Genomic DNA, 24,900 nt, shown 5'->3' on the forward strand with positions numbered 1-24,900 from the left:
CATAACTACTAAAGTTAACACACTTGCGAATTGCCTGTTCAAGTAATATTAAAAGTAATGAATGGGAAATAATAAAAAATTTGCTTTATTACCAACTGAGGTTGGAAATAAGGCAAATTCAAAATTTTTGTACTATTTCTCAATTAAAAGTGAAATAAAGCAAATTTTGCCTTATTGCCGTTTGCCTTATAGCACCCCGCCGTAATGAGGGTATAACTCGTGAACTGAAACCTTTGGAGGTATTTTTAAAGCTATTGCCTTGAAGCTTTATTCATCACATAGTATATTGTACCAATGAGAGAATTGATATTCATAATATAAGCCATGTAAAAAACAAACGAGTTAGAACCGATTTTGGTGAGATCCTCATAATTCTCGGATGCACATTTGTAATGTCATATAATCGAGTGCCTTCTTTGAAAGACTAGTTTTCAAATATCCCTTCATTGGGGAATCCATACATAAAAAAGCCATGTCCAGAGATCGGTTCTTACACGTTATGTCGAAACTATATTTTTTCTTTTCTCATTATCATACCAGCCTGATCCAAAACCTAACACATATTTCATTGATGATTTGGTCAATTGTCTCAAAAGCACCTTTCAAAAATGTAGATCCGACTCTACATTCCAAAGCATTGATGAGTCTATGACCAAATTTTTGGGTCGCTCTACCTTGAAGCAGTATATGCCATTGAAGCCAGTGAAGAGAGGAATAAAATTATGGATGAGATGCGACAGTATGACTGGCTATACTTACGATTTTAATATATATTCCGGAAAAGAAGACAATTCGCATACATCATCCACATTAGGCGAACGCGTTGTTATGAAATTGGCATCGACCATCAGATATCCTGACACTACATTGTGTTTTACTGTTTTTTCACGTCAACAAAATTGATAAATAATATTCCTTTTCCAGCTTTAGCTACCTGTATTTCTAACAGAAAAAATTTACCTAAAGTTACTGAAAAACTAAACAGAGGAGAATATGTTTTCAAGTGTAATTCATCTGGTACTTTGGCAATGGTTTGGCAAGATACTAAACAAGTAATGCTTCTAAGCAATTGCCATGAGGCTACAGTGGGCACGGTTCAAAGAAAACAAAAAGATGGCACCAGAGTTGATGTGACTTGTCCAGATTTAGTGAAAACATACCGAAACATTATGGGTGGCGTAGATTTGGCCGACAAAATGGTTACCCTGTATGAACTAAACCGAAAGTCTGCTAAATGGTGGCGAAAAGTTTTCTTTCAACTTATGATGACATGCGCCGTAAATGCTTGGATTATTCATGCGGAAACAAACCATCCACGTCAGAAAAGAGAACCGTTCTTGGGATTCTTGGTAGAGCTATCCGAATGCCTCATCGACGAAGGGAAAAAGAATGCGAAAATTCAGCGCAAAGTTCGAACAGGACCGGTCTCCGCAATGAAACAAAAAATTAAACAAAATCTGGGAGATCATTTGCCACAAAGAACGAACAAGAGACAACGATGCGTAAATTGTGCTAAAAAGGGCAAACAGAGCCGTACAAATCAGATTTGCATTGCTTGCAATTTGTAATTTTGTAAAAAATGTTTTACTCCTTGCCATCAGATATAAATAAAATGTCTTATAAGATAAAATTGAATATATGTATAAACGACAAAATAAAATGAAATCGAGTCTTTTTATCCAAGGCCTATATCACCTTTTTTATTAATATTTTTGAATAGAGATGGATTTGGGATGTTTTTATCCCAGGACAATTCTCCTTTTAGGGATGCGCTAAAAATATATAATCAAATTAGTTTCATATTAAAATAGCCATATGAGACGAAATAAACACTTTTCTTTGAGATTGTACGTCACAAAAGTTCCCATCCCGAAACGGTTAAATGAGTTAAGCATCCACCTCCTCTACCCGGTAAAACTAGCGCATCCTATTGCTACACACAACTCAACACATCTGTACGCCAACCCACTTAACATCGGGAAAGCAGGCTCACTTCGTTACAAACCATTCGCTATCAACATTCGACCTATACAAGCCGCACTTTTACTTTTCGATTCGATACTGCGCCGCACATCAACATTCTCTTTTTTTCGATGAACAAGTTTTTCCGTTTGCAACACCTATCTCGCGCGCTACAGTTTGAACTTCGACCGCAAGTTATCTGGCGCGCTATCTACATACGCTGCATTGGTTGCCTAAATAATTGAGACATTTAATTTTAAGAAAAGGAACCTTTGTATAAAGTTAAATTTCTCTTAAATAAACTATATTTTATACTACATACTTAAGTGATAAGGTGTTTTCATTTCAAATGTGCGTGATAACCATTTAGACAATTTAGTGATTCCCAAAGTACTAATAGAGATACATATGTATCTATTTGTTACAAGATTAAACATGGTCCTTCGAGCCTCACAGAAAGGCACTAGTGGAAAAACATAAATCACAATAAAAATATTAATATATACTTGTGCGGTGAACAAAAATCAAAAAGTGTGCAGTGAGAAAAAGAACAAAAAAAAGAAAGAATAGAAAACAGTGCTGGGTCAACCAGAATAAAAAAACATACCCGCATACTTATGTAAGGTGCAGTGCAGTACATTTAAAATATATACATACAGTCATACATACATAAAGTGTAAAGACAACAAAACGAACGAAAAACAATTTCAACAAAGACAAGAGCAACAAAATAACGCGCGTTACCTAAACACAAGACATCAACTAAATAATTAATCGTGGGCGAAAACGAAATTTAAACAATAATCTTAAACACAAATCGGGCTCGAAAAACTAAAACACCAATAAAACAAACAAAAAAGAAACAAACGGCCGCGCACATTACAACAAATATACATACACACAACAAAACAACGGCAGAAGGAGGTAGCCTGCTGGAGCAAATAAAGAGGAACAAATCGAAAAAAGAAAAATACCCTGCATAAACATAGCAAAATACCAAGTGAGCGTATCAAGTCCTTTAATATTATATATTATATGCACATACATATGTATGGATGACACATTTAATAATTTAATGCGGCTGCCAAACGGTGCTAATTTTTAGGTTTAATTTACCGGGAACTGTTATATATAATATACTAGGAGCGACCCGCGCCGGCTTCGCACGGATGCAATGCTGATGCTAAAGACATTACAGAAAAACTGTGAACATTGCAGTGGATGTTGTTACATACACATAGCGGCTTCGCACGGGCACTCAACATGACATTTACACAAATATTCACAATTTTTTGCGTCGAATTTAAAAAAAAATATGAAATTTAATTCTTATATATTATTTAAGATTTTTTTTGTACTTTTTTTTTCATTGTTTTATATTTTTTTGTTTTTGTATTTTTTATTAGTGTTTTTTATATTTTTTTACGTTTTAATTTTTTTGTTTAATACGTTTCTTTTGTTTGTTTTTTCTCAATATCAGATTTTTTTGTTTATATTTTTAATTATTGCAAAGAGGTCATAATCCCAAAAGAAAAACCTTTTACTGTGTTAGAGCTTCCCTATGAACTATATTTGATGTTGTTTTATTCTTTGGCAACAAAATAAATTGATTTTCAGGGGCTCTGACCCGCGATAGTCCATCATACATTTGACCGTGAGTAAAACATTTCTTTCGCAGGTCGATCCCTACTAATTCGAAGGTTTGACCTTGGGACTTGTTAATCGTTAATGCGAAAGATGTTTTTACCGGAAATTGAAGCCGTTTAAATGGGCAGATCAGTCGGGATCATCGGTATCCTCGGTATATGAGCCAGTTGACCAGCTGCTGGGCCAGTAATAATAGTTGCTACAATTAAATTGTCCTTTAACTCTTTAATAAGCAGCCTCGTCCCATTACACATGTTCGGAGGGCTTAAATTTCTTAAAAGCACTATTGGGATTCCGATTTTTAGCGACAACTCATGTGCTGGCAGTCCAGAAGGGTTCAACGAATTTAAAAATTCCTGTGGATAATGGACTGCGTCTTCGATATTAGTCACATTGTCTATTGATTTGTATGTTTTAATTTGGCCGGGGACTTTTTGAACTATTAGATTGTTTATTTCATTAACAGTATCATTCTTAGGAGACACTATAGCCCTAGAACATAGCCAATGAAAGTCCTTTTGGTGCAAATTCTCGATATCAGGGTATATAGCATCAATTAAGTTTTCCAAATTATGGAGTATTTGACTTAGGGACTCATTCAGAAAAATGTCACAATGATCGCTTAAAATTGGAGTGGGAAAAATTCCTTCTCCAAGTTTTAGCAGTTGTTGTGGGAAATCGCTATCAGTGATTCCATGAACATGAGCTCTCATTTTCGTTCGTAATTTCAATGTTTCAATTGAAGCCCAAAAGGGTGACGATTTCAAGCATGCCTTGATGATATCTGCTCGCGTACCTCTGTTAATAACGGGGAGAGTTTGTTGAAAATCTCCTGCAAAAACAAAAGTAATCCCGCCCATGACTGCAGAGGAGTTCCTTAGATCCTGTAAGGTTCTGTTCACGGCCTCTATATGTGCTCTATGGCTCATCGTGCATTCGTCCCACATAATCAATGAGGCGTCTTGTAGTAATTTACCAACAGGAGCATTTTTGCGGATAGAACATGTAGATTGTTGCTCAAGATTTACGGATAGCGGAAGTTTAAAAGTAGAATGAGCAGTTTTTCCATCCGTCAAGAGAGTTGCAGCAATTCCTGAGGAAGCAACCGCTATTGCTATCTTCCCCGATTCTCTTATCTTAGCAAGTATCAAATTAGCAAGAAACGTCTTTCCTTTTCCACCGAGTGCATCCAAAAAGAAAACTTTTCTTTTGTCATTAATGACGCTATCGACTATAGTTTCAAAAGCATCTCTTTGATCTGGGACTAATTTTGGTAGGTTTTCATTAACAAAAGCGGTCAAATTATGGGTATCATAGCGATTAGTCATTGTCTCTGCTCCATTATTTTCTGTACGAACTGAACATGGTAATCCAAAGTCCCTTAGGCTTTTGTCATTTAATTGCATCAGTTTATTTTCTATTTGTATCAGACCTTGGTTGTAAATTTCCGCATTGTATGGTAAGGTGAAGTTTAGATTTTGCTGTCTGATTCTGTGTCTAATATCTTCACATAAATTGTCTTTGAAAATGTCCCATAATTTTAATGGTTCCGATGGCTGACAAAATAAAAGTATGACTACAAACAATTCTCTCAGTTGTTGTGAACATTGAGAAAGCAAAGCTTCTCTCAGAGTATTTTCCCAATGGTCATCGTTTTCTAGCAAACCTCTAGCACGGCAAGCAGCTTGATATGTTTCTTTGAGAACTCCGTCAACGGTTTTCAAGTACTGGAATGAGGTTGGGCCCCGTACGTGATGTAGCAACATCCTAAGATAGAAACACTCGGATTGAGAAGGATGGACACAGTAGACTCTGCCTAAAGCTGCATCTTTTTTTATTCCTGGATGGCCAACTACGTTCTCACCACGCTTCCTTCTTGTGAACTTATTATTGGCCCATGTATAGTATTGCGGGACTTCGTGGTATAGAAGTGTTTTTGCGAATTCATCTTCAATACATAGCTCAAAAAAAGCCAGCAAAGTTGTTTTACGTGGATTTTGGGCCACTTGTTCTGCCGTTAAATACACCCTTTGGCCATTTTCTAAGTGAACAGCTAACTGCAAGACTGTAGGATGTCGCTCGTGGATCGGAAATTCCAATATTCGCCAGGCAGCTTCGGAAGTACTTATGTAGCGGCCATTCACATAGTTTTCCACTTCATCATTTGGGTTTCTGACGCCAAATGTGGCTTGATCCGATCCTTTATTTATGTATTTACAAATGTATTTGATGGCTTGAACTGAGTGACAGTACTCAACATTTGTGTGAGCATTGAACGTCCTGCACAAAAGTGAAGAATAAGGGACAATCCAGCTATTATCTATAGTGAAATTACTGCCTCTGATATTGAGCGAAGCGCTCTGACCACCATTTGCGGCATCACGACGACGATATACTGGATATCCGTCATCTCCGGTTTGAGTTTCGTTGACCAAACGTCGCGGGTATTTTTTTGTGCAAATTCCGTTTTTCATACATGGTGCTGTTAAGTTATGTTCTCCGCATGGTCCGTGCACCATATTTTTAGTTACGATATCGTACAATATTGGATCGTTTTGTTGGTTGGGAAGTTTCGCAACTATGACCCTATCAATTTCGTCTAGTTGGATTTTTGTCTCTAGCCAAAACAGCATATGACAGTGTGGTAAACCTCGCTTCTGCCACTCCACACTCACCATGTAACATTTCACTTTGCCGAATATTTCATCTTTGTTGAATAATTTTATAAATTTCTTCATTTTTAAGTGAAACACCCTTGAAATGATGTCATGACGATCGAAAGATCGCTGACCAGGTAGTAGTTCCGCTTTAATTTCAGGCCATTCAGGATTGCACGTAAACGTGACAAATAAGTCTGGTCTCCCGTAGTTTCGGACATACGTCATCGCGTCTTGTGTTTTTTCATGCAGGTAACGTGGAGAACCTGTAAATGAAGATGGTAAGATTACGCGCTGACCGATATTTGATGGGTCAACATTTCCGTCTTGATTTAAAGCGTCTCTGAGATGAATGTATTCTTCAGCCCTTAGTCTCTGTTGGTTACGACATATGTAATTCAATCGTTCCGATATCATTTTTGTCATCATATCGACAATATATTGGCTAAATAAGTCCCTGTAATAATGTAATGGATTAAAACTGTTTGCTCTAACCATCAACCTGAATGCATAAAATTGCATGCACGTCACAGTTTTGTTACGCGCTGTACCTTCCTGTGGAATGGTTAAATAATAACCGTCTTCTCCTTTAACGAACATTAAGGGATACTGTAGTGGATCATATGATCGATGTAACTCGGATACCCTTTTAAGTTGGCCGTCTCTTCCGTGCAGCACTATGTCTCTGGGGCCTTTTTCTTCGTCAACCAAGAGAACAGCTACCTCGTTTACAGCTGGAGAATTGTATCTACCCGGGTGAGCAGTCTGCGGTGGGCGGTTGGAAAGAATAACTAGCTTTAAATTATCCGAAGAGTTGCGTTCAATATTTTGTTTAAAGCTTCGTATATATACGTTGTGGCTTTTCAGTGCTGTCTGTAGTTTATTAATTAAATCTATTTTTAGCGTTGGAGCTATGTTTGCCCTCAACGATAGCTGATCTGCGTCTGAAATAAAATATATCTGTAAGCATTGTGGATTTTGGCCTGATGGTGGTAAAAGGATACCAATAAGATGATATACCTGGCCCTCTATTTTGAGAGCTGGCATAAAATTACCTTCTCTTATTTCTTTGGCGCCAAACGAAGTCATTTGAAAAAGGCTATTGTACTTACGGATGTTGGTTAGGAAATGTCTAGATAGCGAATAATTATTTGTGAAAAGATTTTTTATTGGCTGTGGTGGTTCTTGAATATTGGGGATAATAACTTTTCCAGAAGCACAACACATACCATTAGTTTCATCGACCCATTTTTTGGCAGAACACTTAGGGCAAATCTTATTCATGTCGCCGATTTGGACGGAAGACTGTTGAGCATAATCAATCTGTGGATCGTATTTAAAAGCCGATCTGTTACTGTGAGCTACAACTCGATTGCGAACTCTAGCTCTTGAAGTCTGTTGTCGTTCTCTCTGGTCTTGAAGGCGTTGGGAACGCTCAGACGTATACTTCTGAAATTTTGCTCTTCAAGCCGCTGCAAACGCTCAGTACTTGACTCTCGCGCGAGTTATAGTTTCCGAAAAAAAGGAGCTTAGGCTTTTTTTTCTACGACCGCCTTTATTGAATTGAATCTTAAGACTGACTAACTCTATATTCCTTATTAGCTTACATACTCCTTATTCTAATGCTAACTGTACTGACATTCTTAGTTAGTTAGCTTCTAATATTAGGCTTAACTGTATTATCGTTCGACATTAGCTTATTTACTTATATATACTTATTTATATATATATGTATGTATACATTTATGTTTTTAGTTGAGATGGCGTTAGCAGACCCGAAATACGCTCACTCTCTTATTCCGCAACTAAGCCTAATGTGGAACCTAATTTTATGTTAGTGAGCTATTAAGCATTTACTATATACATACATAAGTATATATTATTACAAGGTGTTTAGGGTATAGGAATGTAACTCCTCCACCCTTTGATTTGAGATTCTCCTGGATCTCATTACAAAAATATATAATAATTTTATTAAATTTTAATTAATTCAATAGATAAAATAAGTTTTTTTTTTTATAAATATGTAAATTGTAAGCATATTTAATTTGGAGTTGTTTTAAATATGATTTTAATAGCGTAGCGTATCTATGTACATATGTATAGTGCTTAAACAAAAGAAACGTTGTTTTATATTAATATTAATATAAATTATGATAGGTAATTATTGTTTTATATTTTTACAATTTATTTTCAACAATGGTAAGTATATATTTATTAAAATTGAGACGATCGATGGGAATATAGGTTATATACATATAACCGGAATTAAAAAAAAATGTATATTTAGTTTTTTATCTTCTTTTAAAAGATATATATTGCGCATTACACTGAAGGGGATAGATTTTTGTTTTAAAATGGGCTAATTGTCGTTAGAGTTATATTGTGATTGTTGTCATTTGCAAATTTAAAAGGGCGTTTAATATTTGAAGTATGTACGTTTTCTAGATTTCTTGTAATAAATTTTGGTTCTTCTTTGTGTCTAACGCTTTTTTAATTTCGAATGAAACCTTCTCGCCTTTTTTCTAGGTAATTTTCCTTTCTTGTGTTATGTTTAGAAATGATCTTCAATTTTGCTTCTTCTAACCGATTTTTATACTCTCGCAACAATGTTGCTAACGAGAGTATTATAGTTTTGTTCACATAACGGTTGTTTGTAAGTCCTAAAACTAAAAGAGTCAGATATAGGGTTATATATACCAAAGTGATCAGGGCGACGAGTAGAGTCGAAATGTCTGTCTGTCCGTCCGTCTGTCCGTCTTTCCGTCCGTGCAAGCTGTAACTTGAGTAAAAATTGAGATATCATGATGAAACTTGGTACACGTATTCTTGGCTCCATAAGAAGGTTAAGTTCGAAGATGGGCAAAATCGGCCCACTGCCACGCCCACAAAATGGCGGAAACCGAAAACCTATAAAGTGTCATAACTAAGCCATAAATAAAGATATTAAAGTGAAATTTGGCACAAAGGATCGCATTAGGGAGGGACATATTTGAAAGTAATTTTTTTGGAAAAGTGGGCGTGGCCCCGCCCCCTACTAAGTTTTTTGTACATATCTCGGAAACTATTACAGCTATGTCAACCAAACTCTACAGAGTCGTTTTCTTCAGGTATTTCCATATACAGTTCAAAAATGAAAGAAATCGGATAATAACCACGCCCACCTCCCATACAAAGGTTATGTTCAAAATCACTAAAAGTGCGTTAACCGACTAACAAAAAACGTCAGAAACACTAAATTTTACGGAAGAAGTGGCAGAAGGAAGCTGCCCCCAGGCTTTTTTTTAAAAATTGAAAATGGGCGTGGCGCCGCCCACTTATGGACCAAGAAGCATATCTCAGGAGCTACTAGACCGATTTCAATGAAATTCGGTATATAATGTTTTCTTAACACCCTGATGACATGTACGAAATATGGCTGAAATCGGTTCACAACCACGCCTTCTTCCAATATAAAGCTATTTTGAATTCCATCTGATGCCTTCTTTGTATAATACGAGTATAAACATTAGGAACCAATGATGATAGCGGAATAAAACTTTACACAAATACGGTATTTGAAAAATATGTAAATGACGGATAATGAAATCTCGATTATCACTTTACCATGCGAGAGTATAAAATGTTCGGTGACACCCGAACTTAGCCCTTCCTTACTTGTTAATTATGCTATGATTAACTTTGTTGTTTTGAACATCTAAAGGAGTAGCTTTTATTGTGGTATGAAATGAATTGTTATAAAGTTTTACGGCTTTACACATTTGGATGGTAATTGGAACTTTTTCTTCTAAATTTAGGGTTCTTATACGTTCGGTAAGGGTATTATTTATTCTCTCTACATCTGAATTTCCCGTATGACTATGTGGTTTAGTGGCATGAAATTCTATATTTTCTTTATTTAAAAATTCCCGGATTGGTTTTGAATTAAATTCATTATCGAAAACAAACTTTTTTATATGGCCTTTAATTGACAAAAATTCATTAATTTTATCTATGATCGTTAGACTATTTCTATCGGGTAAATGGAAAGAAATAACATGTTTTGAAAATTTATCGATGAATATTATAAATGACTGTTTACTGTTAACATAAGTATCTATATGAACAATTTCATTAACTGTATTTGGTGTTTCGGTAATTTGAAATTTAGCTTTGATCGGATTTCTATCATATTTTCCACCATTACATATGTCGCAATTATTTATTATTTCATGGATTTTAATTTTTAGTTCTGGATGATATACTTTATGCTTCATTCCCTCGTAAGTTGGAATAATGCCTGAATGTCCTACTTCGATTTTATGGAAAAACGATATTTGTCTCTTTAGTTCGTATTCATCTTCGATATCTTTGGCAAAGTTTGTGCAATTTACAAAAGAAATATTTTGATTGTTTGCGAAAGAATTTAAAAGTATTTGTTCTACTTCATTATGTTTTTATACTCTCAACAATGTTGCTAACGAGAGTATTATAGTTTTGTTCACATAACGGTTGTTTGTAAGTCCTAAAACTAAAAGAGTCAGATATAGGGTTATATATACCAAAGTGATCAGGGCGACGAGTAGAGTCGAAATCCGGATGTCTGTCTGTCCGTCCGTCCGTGCAAGCTGTAACTTGAGTAAAAATTGAGATATCATGATGAAACTTGGTACACGTATTCCTTGGCTCCATAAGAAGGTTAAGTTCGAAGATGGGCAAAGTCGGCCCACTGCCACGCCCACAAAATGGCGGAAACCGAAAACCTATAAAGTGTCATAACTAAGCCATAAATAAAGATATTAAAGTGAAATTTGGCACAAAGGATTGCATTAGGGAGGGGCATATTTGGACGCAATTGTTTTTTGTACATATCTCGGAAACTACTATAGCTATGTCAACCAAACTTACAGAGTCGTTTTCTTCAGGCATTTCTATCGGATAATAACCACGCCCACCTCCCATACAAAGGTTATGTTCAAAATCACTAAAAGTGCGTTAACCGACTAACAAAAAACGTCAGAAACACTAAATTTTACGGAAGAAGTGCCAGAAGGAAGCTGCACTCAGGCTTTTTTTAAAAATTGAAAATGGGCGTGGCGCCGCCCACTTATGGACCAAAAACCATATCTCAGGAACTACTGGACCGATTTCAATGAAATTCGGTACATAATATTTTCTTAACACCCTGATGACATGTACGAAATATGGGTGAAATCGGTTTACAACCACGCCTTCTTCCAATATAAAGCTATTTTGAATTCCATTTGATGCCTTCTCTGTATAATACGAGTATAAACATTAGGAACCAATGATGATAGCGGAATAAAAATTTACAAAAATTCGGTGTTTGAAAAATATGTAAATGACGTATTATGAAATCTCGATTATCACTTTACCATGCGAGAGTATAAAATGTCCGGTGACACCCGAACTTAGCCCTTCCTTACTTGTTCTTCATTAAGTTCAAAATATATAGCGATCTTACCTTTTTCAAAATGTTTATTTATAATATTAATAACGTTGTGAGAGTTAATATCTCCTATATCGATAAAAATGCGTTTGTTTTTGAAAATATTTTCTACTTCTTTTTCTTTTGCTTCAACTAAAATTAATTGCTGTTTGAAACGATTTACGACTGTATTGAGAATGTTAAAGTGATTATAAAGATTTTCTTCATGAGAATGGCTAGTTTGGACTTCTATTGAAAGCATTGTTTGGTCTTGTTGTTCACCAGCGTTTAAATCTTTTATTTGCAACATTTTGTTAAGGGTCATTCCCAAATTTTCGGAATTCACCATGTTTATTTCATCACTGTTAATTCGGCTCAGAAAATCCGCTATTTTATTTTCTTTACCGGTTATATAATCGATTTTTGCATCGTACTCTCCTAATTGTACCAGCCAACGTTGAAGTCTTGGATTTATATCCTTACCACAATTTTTCTTTTGTAGCCATTTAAGTGGTTGATGATCTGTTTTTAGATCGAATTCTCTTCCATATAAGTAGGGTCTATAGTATTTTACTGACCACACTATTGCTAATAGTTCCTTTTCGATGGTTGAGTAGTTTTTCTCGTGAGTATTTAATGTGCGTGAAGCATACGAAATTGGGTGGTCGTCTTGTGTGAGAACTGCGCCAATAGCAAAGTTGCTAGCGTCTGTAGTTAATTTAAATCTTTTTGTAAAAATTGGATACCTTAATAAGGGGGGATTTGTAATAATATTTTTTAAATTTTCGAAAGCGGTTATATAACTTGGGTTATTAACGTTAATCTTTGCATCTTTTTTCAGATATGCGACCATAGGATAAGCTATTTTAGAATAGTCTTTTATGAATTTCCTGTAAAAGCCGGTAATGCCTAAGAAAGATTTTATTTGCTTTTGAGAAATTGGTAACTTTAATTTTTGGATAACTTCAACTTTGTTTGGATTTGGTTTTATTCCTTCAGGAGTTAGTATATGACCTAGAAAGTCTGTTTCTTTCTTTAAAAAACTGCATTTTTCTAAACGTATTTTCAATTTTGCTTGTTTTAGTTTCGTAAAAATTTTCCGCATATTAGTTATATGTTCTGACAAAGAAGTACTAAAAATCAAAATGTCGTCTAAGTATACAACGCATATCTTGTTTATGAAATCTCGAAGTACTGAGTTCATAAGACGTTGGAATGTCGATGGGGCATTTTTAAGACCGAATGGCATTCTTAAGAATTCATAATGTCCTAACGGAGTAGAAAACGCTGTTTTCTTCCTGTCTTTTTCATCTACCAGTATTTGATAAAATCCTTTCGCGAGATCGATAGAGGAAAAATATTGTGCTCTACCTAGTTTATCCATGATACCATCGATATTAGGTATCGGGAATTTATCGCTAATAGTAATTTCATTTAATCTCCTGTAATCGACGACGATACGCCATTTTTTATTTCCGTCTGCATCCGCTTTTTTTTGGGGACTATCCACAAAGGGCTGTTGTAAGCAGAGTTGCTTTCTCTAATTATATTATGTTCTAACATTTCTTTTATTTGTTTTTGTATTTCTAATTCATGAACTTGTGGATACCTATAAATTTTCGAATGAATGGGTCTATCATTTGTTGTAAAAATTTGATGTTTGATTTCATGCGTAAAAGAAAGTTTATCTCCTTCTTTGAAAAATAATTCGTTAAATTCTTGTAATAGATCTTTTATCAATTGGCTTTCTTCGATATTTAAATGATTCAAGTTTAAGTTTTTCATATCACTGAATTCGAGTGCGCAAATTTCCGTTTTTCTATAAGGAATTCGTTGATCAAAATAAATTATGTTTCCTAATATATTAATAAACGTGTTTTCTACATCAATTTTAGCTTTAAAAGGGATAAGAAAATTTTGTCCTATAATAGCTTCGTATTTGTTGCTGTTAAAATCTATTACTTTCCATGATAAAGTACCTAAGACGTTAAATTCTTTCGGAAAAGGTGTTACAATTTTATATTTTATTTCATTAATTCCGTTGATAGTTCCATAGCATAACGGTTTGGAAAGTTTTTCCTTTTGAAAATTTTCGAATAGGTCGTTTGGTTTTATGATGCTAGTTGTTGAACCTGTATCTATTAAACATTTAATTCTGTGATTTCCTATTGTTACTGTTATTATGGGGAGTTGAGGGTTTGAGGCGGTGTTAAAAAATTTACTTCTTTTTCTTCACCATTGCCAATTTCCATCAAATTTGAATTATTGGACAAACGACTTGTACTTGGATTGTAATCGACGCTCATATGAGAGCTTTTAGTTTGTCTCGGTAAATTTGGTTGTATTTTATTTGTAGAATTGTTGTACCCGTAATCGTAGTTATTCCGATTGTTGTAATTGTTACGATTAAAATTTGTATTACGTATGTAATTGTTATTGTTCCCGCTTTGTTGTCTATTGTCGTTTGTTGATTTGGTTTGTCTATTGTCTGAAATTTTATTATGTTCGTAAGATCTATAATTTTTCTTGAAACCTTCGTAGTTTGTTTTGTTTTTATCGACATACTTTCGATGTCTATAATCTATCGCTCTTTTGTCCTGCAGCAATTTTAACTTTGAATATTTTACTATTATATCATTTAATGTTTCCGTTTCGGTTATATGTGCCCTTATAGGCCCATCGATTTTCTCTAACAGTATATCAACAAGGTCCCTATCTACATTTTCAGGTTTGTAAATGCCCGGTTTTAAAGGGTCAAATATGTATATTTCATTTATTTCTGCCTTACATTTTTCAAAAATTATAAATAATTCATTAAGATTACTTACTTTGACCGTCCTACAAAAATTGAATACCTCTGCGTATGTCTTCCTCGGACGAGATCCTTGTAGAATTTTGGCCTTAATCGCTTCCCACGATGAGTTGTCCTCCAGTTCTCTTGTTCTTTTTCCAGCGGTGCCCAGTATTTTTTCGTTTGCTATAATGTTGATACAATGTTGGACGAGTTCCTGGTCTGTGCCGCAGAGAGAAATGTTGGTTTCGACCGCTTTAATGAATGCTTTTGGATTATTATGGTCGTCTAGTGGCTTCATTCTCCGGAATTGATCCTTGGTGACATGTGAAATCTGTAGAATTGTGGTTGTTGGTTTATTTGTAGTTGTAGTAGATGTTGAGCATGTTGTTGTTGCATTTCTTGTTGTTGGGTTTGTAGCAATTCTTCTTGCCTTGCGATAACTCTTTCCAGCTCGGCGATGGTTTGGTTTAGATTCTCCATTGTAGTAGTAGTTGTAAATAGGTCGTTTTAATTGTGGTTTGAAGATGTGGTCCGCGGAGTATTTTTTTTGGACCAGTTGTGGAAAAGTAAAGATGTATTCTCCTTTTGTTTAGAAGTCTTTTAAACGTTGTAGAAACTTTTTTATTTGTATTTTGTTTCTATTTCTGGATGCACATGAGCTTAATTATTTCTAGGCCGCTGTCCTTATTATTTTTCGGGTAACTGTATACATAGCCTTTGCTTTTAGAAATTTTTCATTAACTTTTTATTTTTATATTTTTTTTTCTGTTCTCAATATTTTCACTATAACCAGTATTACTTGGCGTGTTTTGTTTTATTTTGATGGTTAAATTCGGTTGTCCGTAACTGTATACACTTTTATGTTTTAGAAATGTTTTTTTTTTTTTTTTTTTTTTTTTTTTTTTTTTTTTTTTTTTTTTTTTTTTTAATACTTGTTAAATTGTTTAATTTTCACAAAAATATTCAAACTCTTTTTCTTAATATTTTTTCTTCGTTTTCGTTTTGTTTTTTTTTCAATATATATTTGTTTTTTGACACATTAATAATATTTCAATTCTTTTTTTCTAATATTTTTCGCGTGTGAATATTTTTTGTTTAAACTGTGAATTGGTTTTGTTGGTTCCGCAAAAATATTTGTTTTTAACTTGCTGTTTTTTCTTCTTTTTTTTGTGGCGGTTCACAAAACGGTTTTAAAATGTAGTTGCTTTTCCGAAACTGTGCTTTTATATATACATATATGAATATATGTATATACCGCAAGTTCCGTTCTTACTGTTTTAACGCGTGTTGCAAGCTGTAAATTTTAGCTTTGTCGATACTGTACTTTTTACGGCAAACGTAATTTCCGTTGTTACTGTTGCAAGCTGTGAATTTCTTAAATCTTTGTCGAAACTGTACTCATTATTTGTGATACGTGACACTAGCACTTTTTGGACGACTTGTAACTTTCTGTAAATTTTTCTTTTTTAGCACTTATTTCGCTTCTCTTTTCCTTCAAGATTTTAATGCTTTTTGTTTAATGCTTTATTTTCACTTATTTTCAACAAAAAATTTTCTAATTTTTTTTCACTGTAGCTTTCGTTTTCTTTTTTTTGGAAATTTGAGTTCGATTTTCACCAAAAAAAAGTTTTTATTGTTTTTTTTTTTTTTAATTTTCACTGGAGCTTTCGTTTTTTATAGATTTTTGTACTATTTTCACGCTCACTTTTTTTGTAAAATGTATACTTTAGTATTTATTTTAAACTTTTTCCACTTTTGTTTCGTTTTTTATAGAATTTTTTTTACTATTTTCGCACTTTCTTTTTTTTTTTGTAAAATGTATATTTAAGTATATATTCTAAACTTTTTGCACTTTTGTTTCGTTTTTTATAGAATTTTTACTATTTTCACACTTTTTTTCTTTGTAAAATGTATATTAAAGTATTTATTTTAAACTTTTCGCTTTTATTTAATTTTTTATAAGATTTTTTTTACTATTTTACTTTCTATTTATTTTAAACTTTTTTTGCACTTTTGTTTGTTCTATATATCTCACTAATTTCACTAATTTATGCATCGTTTACTTTTTTTTTGTAAAATGTATATTTAAGTATTTATTTTAAACTTTTTCGCTTTTGTTTTTTTTTAATTAAACTTTTTAAATATTTTCGGCAATGCGATTCGATTCCTTTGATCTTTTGATCAAAGTTAACCCGACTGCGCCAGTTATAGTTTCCGAAAAAAAGGAGCTTAGGCTTTAGCTTACATACTCCTTATTCTAATGCTAACTGTACTGACATTCTTAGTTAGTTAGCTTCTAATATTAGGCTTAACTGTATTATCGTTCGACATTAGCTTATTTACTTATATATACTTATTTATATATATATGTATGTATACATTTATGTTTTTAGTTGAGATGGCGTTAGCAGACCCGAAATACGCTCACTCTCTTATTCCGCAACTAAGCCTAATGTGGAACCTAATTTTATGTTAGTGAGCTATTAAGCATTTACTATATACATACATAAGTATATATTATTACAAGGTGTTTAGGGTATAGGAATGTAACTCGCGTGCACATGAGAAGTTCTTAAATTTTGTTAAGCTAGGCGCTGCGAACGCTCAAGACTGGACTCCCGCGCGCGTCTTTGAGAGGTTCTCATGTTTTGTTCAGCGAGCCGTTGCGAACGCTCGGTACTCGACTCTCTGGCACGCGATTGCGCCACATATTCTCTCTGACTTAAAAGACGATTTCAGTTTCAGATGAAGATTCTTTATTTCGACATATTTTTGTGGCCCTGGCATGGGAATTATTTCTAGAAAGTTGAGATCTTGATCTTTTGGGCATTTTTTTTAAATGATAAAAGAAAAAAACGCCTTTAAACTAATCTTTTAGGTTCTTACAACTACTTACTATAACAACATACAAAACTACAACCTATTTACTAAAATTAAATCATAAAACTTATTCAATTCATTTCTTAGGATAACTAAATGTACAATATCTGTGCTATATATATGGGTCTAGATCTGAAAAGAACTTTTTGAATGGGTTTAGTTACCTACTAAACGAAGTATTATCAAGCGACAAAATATTATCAAGCGACAATATTTTTTAATTCCGCACACGACCATTCAGTAGGGAGCCGACCGCGCGAGTGATCTTAACCAAAGAATGTATAATAACACTGCATATACATATAATACATATGTACATTATTGCAACATTGAGATCAACATTCTCATTGAAATCAATATTCTCATTTCTCTCTCCTATTCTTATTTTGGCGCAATTTCACACCAATTTATTGCTTTTTAACCACTTCCAATTATTACAACACTGTTAGCCGTTAAAAATTAACCAATCCAAAGCATACTCTCTTTCATTGGATTTTGGCATATGCATAAAGTCAACATTCTCATTGAAATCAGTATTCTCATTTCTCCTATTCTTATTTTGGCGCAATTTCACCCAATCCAGGGCATTGAATTTTTGCATACATATTGATACACATTGACATTTTTCATGTTCTTTATTAATGTGGTGTAGTTTGTCGTGTTCCTTCATAAAGTGGTGGAAAATTGGGGTAGAGGAGTATATATCGCTTTTATTGTACGTATACCACAATAAATTCTCTACTTCCAAAGTTGGCTTTGGTGCTGTGTGCTTAGCTGATCAACATTTTGCACCTCCAAATATTTTGTTCGGGTTCAAAGCCTACATGAACTTCTAAAATTTGTATATATATTTTGACTTTTTTGTTTTTTTATTTCATTTTATTTTATTTCCATTTTAATTACTATTTATTTGATTATTTGCCCTATAATTATTTTTTTGTAATACACATTATTCAAATTTTCCCTTATGCGCATATCAATGAACATCTGCGTGGGCAATTTCTATAGAGTAGTACCCTTATAGTGTGGTGTAGTTTCTCTGATACATTTTCTGTTCTCATGTTCCTTTATATCGTGGTGCACGCAATTGGCAAGTTCCCTTATAGAGTGGTAAACATTGGCTTGCTTCCCCTTTTGAATGGTGTGTTCCTTCATACTGTTCGAAATTTTTTCGATTACTCTTCGAAATTTTTTCGATGTTCCCTAATGTCAAATAACATTTTAGCACAGCTAACATTTGCTCCTTTTTATTATTATACATTCTTTGTCTTAACCCTGACGCCTACAACTCTACAACGCATAGTTCGCCGCCGAGCGACTTTTAAAAATTTTTAACTCGTGATATCTTTTGAATGGAATGTCAGAATCTAATAATTCAAAAAGTTATATAAAGGTTTTGAAGCGATCTTAAATAATAAATCATTTATTTCGATAAGGATCAATACTAAGGTATAAATAAAGAGCCTTTTCAAGTAGTGGTATTTTAATTAATTTTTTTATATAAAATCGCTTATTGTGACAAAACTATAATAGTTAGAGGTATGATGTCGTTTTTTGTAGACAATGATAAATTCTACTAAATTGTATATCACTTTGTTATATCTTCAATCGTTTTCGCAGCATTCGCGATTAAAGAAAGTTGTTTGGTATTTTTTTACATTATCGGAGTTTTGGTAAGGAACCCTATTTTTTTTTTTGACTAAATATAGCCTATGTCACTCAGGGATAGTATAGCTTTCCAACGGTGAAAGAATTTTTCAAATCGGTTCAGTAGTTTCGGAGCCTATTCGAAACAAACAAACAAAAAAACAAACATTTCCTCTTTATAATATTAGTATAGAAAATACATACATATGTATATTAACTTTTTCGATGCCTATCACCCGGTGCCATTATACCCTACACTGGGTATTAATACAAAAAAATACGTAGTCTTAAAGTTAAAAAAAGGCCGTTTTTAAAATTCACTTAAAACACGGCGGTAAAGTGAAAAAAAGTTTCCCTAATTTTGTTAAAACCAGAATACAAAAAATCAGTAAAACAAAATCTACCTAATTTGTGAACACTGTATATGCAAACATACATACATACATATATTAATACATACATATAAATCAGTGGTCGGCATGAGAGGATCTGTCACCGTGTTGGTGAGCACGAAAAAAAACCCTGCCAGCAATTCGGTAGTCAACTACGCAAAAAACACATTTCTAGTTAACTTTTATGAACTAACTAAAAGCTAACTACAATGTAATGCATAAATGCCCCACATCAGAGCGAGCATAGAGAATGCAGGTGTTTCTGTTTTTGATTTTTTTCTCATCTTTACTGTTAGTTCTTTGTAATCTCTCTTTTCGTTATTAGTAGGCTGTAGTCAAATGTCCGTGAATCAGTTGATGAATCGTGTGCAAGCAAAAGTGACACAAAATTTAAAAAGATAAAGTTGTTAATTAAATTAAAAAGAGTACAAATTCTCAATCTGATTGCTTTAAATTTTAATTATTGTGTACTTGTAAAAAGTAAAATGAGGGGTGTAAGCAAAAGGCATTTGAGACGGTTAATCAAAAAGGAAAAAGATGTGTTTTCTAGTAAACTTTTGTCTAATAGTGTAGCTCAATTAGAAGCCACGTGCTCCTCTGTTAATGCTCAGTGTCATGACGAAGGCCATATGGAAAGTAGTGATATTGGCAATACTTTCGAGCAAAAATTTGCATATGACATAATTATGAAGTCCTTGGCTGAGCAGAAAGTGTTGACGGAAAGGGTTCTTCACCAAGAGGTAACCAACAATAATGCATGTGCAGTTTTCCCCATAAAAAGTGTCAACGACTTACACGACTTCAACACTATTATTAGTGAGGACAATCGTGACCTCTACGTAAGTCTTAAAAATTGTGTTCCATGAATTTAATATCTTGCTAAAATGCATTACTATACTAAAAGTTTTTATAACTTACTTAACAGGTTAACAGGATGAAGGCTTTGTTAAAAGGGCGCCTGGCGAAAACATTGACAGATGTTATTTCCCAAAGTGTGTGCATAGAAATCAATTTGGATGGAGTTCACGGCAAGAAGCGTTTGAAAGATTTTAAAGCTTTTTACCAAACTTTAATGGGTAACCGATATACTGAAAGCATATGTGTATACAAATTTCAAATAACATAGCTCAAATATATTTTAAATATTTTAAACAGATGCTTGTCGTTCGCTTGGTTTTGAAGACAACGAAAAGGAGATAAGGAATGCCTTGAAAATCATTAAAAAGCGGCATTTCCATGCAGAATGTATTAAAAATAAGAAGAATAAAACAGAAAATTAATACTTTATTTTTCGGCCTTTTTTAACTTGTGTAATTGATTTGTAGCTAATTTTAAAAAAGTCAACTGATAGCTTCCTACTAAATAACTAATTTTTAACTAACTGCTAAGTAACCAACTTGTAGTTAACTTAAATAAATAGCTAATAGCTAATATATAGCCAACTACTAAGTAGCTAACTTTAAGTTAGTTGAAAAGTCATGCAGTGTCGGATAATTGACTACTGCCTAGGACATCGCAACATTAAAATAGTCAGTTGGCTCCATGAAAAATAGTCCAAGTATCAACCGCCTCTAGTTGCGAAATAGTTAGATTAAAGTGCATTAAAAGTTAGCTGAGTTGCCGGCAGGGAAGTAGCCAATGAGAAATTGGAATTAAATCTAAGCAAATTTTATAAATAATTATTAGTATAATGAAAATTTACAAAATGTCTTTTAAGGATATATTCCCTATTATCTTTAAAAGACTTGGAACATAAAAGGCATTGCATGGCACCAAAGGCAATTAGAATCATAAAATATTTCTCGCAGGGCATATTTGGTTTTGCGCTATAGTCTTGAGTGATGTTAATTCGTTGCTGGCTCGACAACGACTGAACGACAGAGCGTAAGCGTACGTGTGAAGTTAGTTTGCACAATTGTGCTAAGAAATGCCGACCACTGATATAAATCTTCACAGTCCAAATTGGCATCTATTCGGCAATACCTCTTGTTCTTTGACAAACAAAAACAAGCAGAATTGCGTACAAAAAGCGAATTGATCTCTCTAACGAGCTCTCAATCGCTTAGTTTGCGATTACATGGGGCAACTTTAGTTGCTAATTCTCGGGCGATTCTCTTTTACTGTCGCCCATTACCTTCACACGAGCAACTTGTGTTGCGCAACTCTGCTCGAGTTTTTTTCTCATTCTCTTTCACTTTACTTTAACCAATTGTCTACTCTTTACTTTAACCCATTGTCGCTTCTTTTTCCTTATAGGTATTTGGGCCACTTTATCACATATATTAATCAGCTCTGTCATTTAAGAAATACATTTTATTTATTAAAACAAAGATATATCACCCTTTTTTCTATCGTCTGAATCAATTTGTACGGCTTCCTCCATACATTTCACAATATCTTTATTTAATTCGATTTTTTCGTCATACTCCATTTTCTAAAATATTTATATCGGGTGATTTTTTAAGAGCTTGATAACTTTTTAAAAAAAAAAAACGCATAAAATTTGCAAAATCTCATCGGTTCTTTATTTGAAACGTTAGATTGGTTCATGACATTTACTTTTTGAAGATAATTTCATTATCATTTCATTTCTTAGGTGGTCCATTCGGAAAGTCCAATTTTGGGCAACTTTTTCGAGCATTTCGGCCGGAATAGCCCGAATTTCTTCGGAAATGTTGTCTTCCAAAGCTGGAATAGTTGCTGGCTTATTTCTGTAGACTTTAGACTTGACGTAGCCCCACAAAAATAGTCTAAAGGCGTTAAATCGCATGATCTTGGTGGCCAACTTACGGGTCCATTTCTTGAGATGAATTGTTCTCCGAAGTTTTCCCTCAAAATGGCCATAGAATCGCGAGCTGCGTGGCATGTAGCGCCATCTTGTTGAAACCACATGTCAACCAAGTTCAGTTCTTCCATTTTTGGCAACAAAAAGTTTGTTAGCATCGAACGATAGCGATCGCCATTCACCGTAACGTTGCGTCCAACAGCATCTTTGAAAAAATACGGTCCAATGATTCCACCAGCGTACAAACCACACCAAACAGTGCATTTTTCGGGATGCATGGGCAATTCTTGAACGGCTTCTGGTTGCTCTTCACCCCAAATGCGGCAATTTTGCTTATTTACGTAGCCATTCAACCAGAAATGAGCCTCATCGCTGAACAAAATTTGTCGATAAAAAAGCGGATTTTCTGCCAACTTTTCTAGGGCCCATTCACTGAAAATTCGACGTTGTGGCAGATCGTTCGACTTCAGTTCTTGCACGAGCTGTATTTTATACGGTTTTACACCAAGATCTTTGCGTAAATCTTCCATGTGGTCGAATAACACAAACCCAATTGCTGCCAACGGCGACGAATCGACATTTCACGGTCTTCAGCCACACTCTCAGAAACAGACGCAATATTCTCTTCTGTACGCACTGTACGCATTCGTGTGGTTGGTTTAATGTCCAATAAAGTAAACTGAGTGCGAAACTTGGTCACAATCGCATTAATTGTTTGCTCACTTGGTCGATTATGTAGACCATAAATCGGACGTAAAGCGCGAAACACATTTCGAACCGAACACTGATTTTGGTAATAAAATTCAATGATTTGCAAGCGTTGCTCGTTAGTAAGTCTATTCATGATGAAATGTCAAAGCATACTGAGCATCTTTCTCTTTGACACCATGTCTGAAATCCCACGTGATCTGTCAAATATTAATGCATGAAAATCCTAACCTCAAAAAAATCACCCGATAGAAGCAAAAACAAATCAAATAAAATTTTTTACAAAATACAATCGTTCACATCGGAACAAAGAAAACATATGTCATGCGAACTATGCACAAGAGGGCATAAGCTTGAAACTTGCGAGAAGTTTAATAAATTAAACATTAACGAAAGAAATAATTTTGTCAGGTCAAAAAGACTTTGCACAAATTGTCTGTCACATGCGCATTCATATAAAAATTGCAAAAGCAAATTCAATTTCTTCCATTGTCACAAAAGACACCATTCAATGCTTCATTACAGCATATATCCTAACTTACACAAAAGGGACCATGGGTTTAGCAAAAGCAAATCCTGAAATCCAAAATTTTAAAAATTGCCAAGAGACACCATGTTGCTCAAAGGCACAAAAAGCTAAAACGCTGCACAGCGAAACACAAAGTGGACTAATTGCAGAGCAAATTATCGCCATGACAACTCAAGTTGAGAAACAACAAAACCCATATCTTAATTCACAATTAAGAAAATTTCAAGAGATAGGGAAATTCCCCAAATATTAAACAAAACTAAAGAAGATCGGTATTGTGAAGACTTTTCTAAAGCCACAACTATTCGATCAAATAATGGCCGGTATGTCGGGCAACAACCAATAGAGCCACAATTTTCTAATGCCCCACATAAAGGTAGAAAAACCAAAGTCAGAATTCAATCTGACAATTATAAAAATTCAAATATCTGTAATTTTTCGATCCCCCAGAGTGGCCTTCGCCACTTATGATTACTGACGCAACATTTAGTCGAATCAGCTATACAAAGCATCAAATTAATTGCGATGAACTTTCCATTCACGGCCATTCTCTCGCAAGATCCCTCGAATCTCATAGTCTTAACTGAAGGGCTAAGGAGTACCCATTCTGGCCACATCTGAGCCAGGCGTGGAGTTACCATCCTTCATAAGCCGATAACGCAGAAAAGGTAAATAATAAAAAACTAGTTTAACATGCCGATGGTAAAGAAATTTTAAATAAAAGCACAAATAATAAACCGATCAAAGAAACAACCGCAAATACAATAACTATGAAAATCCATGTGTTCTGCGCCCTCAGCTACTCTACCAGCAGTACGCCGAAATATAGGCAACAGCATATACGTAATACTAGGCAAAATATTCGCCTAGGGGGCCCAGGATGTTTAAATGAGTTAAGCATCCACCTCCTCTACCCGGTAAAACTGGCGCAATCTAATGCTACAGTGTACTTCACCACGGCTGATGACACTACTGCACAACTCAACACATCTGTACGCCAACCCACTTAACATCGGGAAAGTAAGCTCACTTCGTTACAAACCATTCGCTATCAACATTCGACCTATACAAGCCGCACTTTTACTTTTCGATTCGATACTGCGCCGCACATCAACATTCTCTTTTTTTCGATCAACAAGTTTTTCCGTTTGCAACACCTATCTCGCGCGCTACAGTTTGAACTTCGACCGCAAGTTATCTGGCGCGCTATCTACATACGCTGCATTGGTTGCTGGCTAAATGAGCACCTGACCCCCCTCTTAATATAATAAGCTACACCCCACTCATACACACCATACTCAACACGACTACACTATCTACACTATCTACATCATCCACACATCATTTCATCACACTCTCATCTCATCATCATCTACACCACACCTTTCACACCACACACGAGGACACCAAACACAAGCAACAAAAGTGACTGGCGGACGGCGCCAGGCCTTTTTCTCGATCTATCCGTGCG

At 34.5% G+C, this 24,900-nt stretch overlaps 1 protein-coding gene across 2 annotated transcripts in view; it reads left to right on the forward strand.

Annotated features, from left to right (window-relative positions):
* Positions 1 to 21,033, forward strand: part of LOC126766444 (uncharacterized) — a 68,097-nt gene extending 47,064 nt beyond the window's left edge. Inside the window, exons 1-3 of one of the 2 annotated variants that reach the window (XM_050484221.1) lie at positions 18,924 to 20,246; positions 20,333 to 20,483; positions 20,563 to 21,033. In XM_050484221.1, coding sequence (XP_050340178.1) covers positions 19,893 to 20,246; positions 20,333 to 20,483; positions 20,563 to 20,687 — 630 coding nt within the window. In that variant the 5' untranslated portion in view covers positions 18,924 to 19,892 and the 3' untranslated portion in view covers positions 20,688 to 21,033. Of the gene's footprint in view, positions 1 to 18,923; positions 20,247 to 20,332; positions 20,484 to 20,562 lie in introns of those variants that run through there. The other variant, XM_050484222.1, reaches the window with a different exon arrangement.
* Positions 21,034 to 24,900: the final 3,867 nt, after the last annotated feature.

Source organism: Bactrocera neohumeralis, unplaced genomic scaffold, assembly GCF_024586455.1.
Source record: "Bactrocera neohumeralis isolate Rockhampton unplaced genomic scaffold, APGP_CSIRO_Bneo_wtdbg2-racon-allhic-juicebox.fasta_v2 ctg1231, whole genome shotgun sequence".
Lineage (NCBI taxonomy): Eukaryota > Metazoa > Arthropoda > Insecta > Diptera > Tephritidae > Bactrocera > Bactrocera neohumeralis.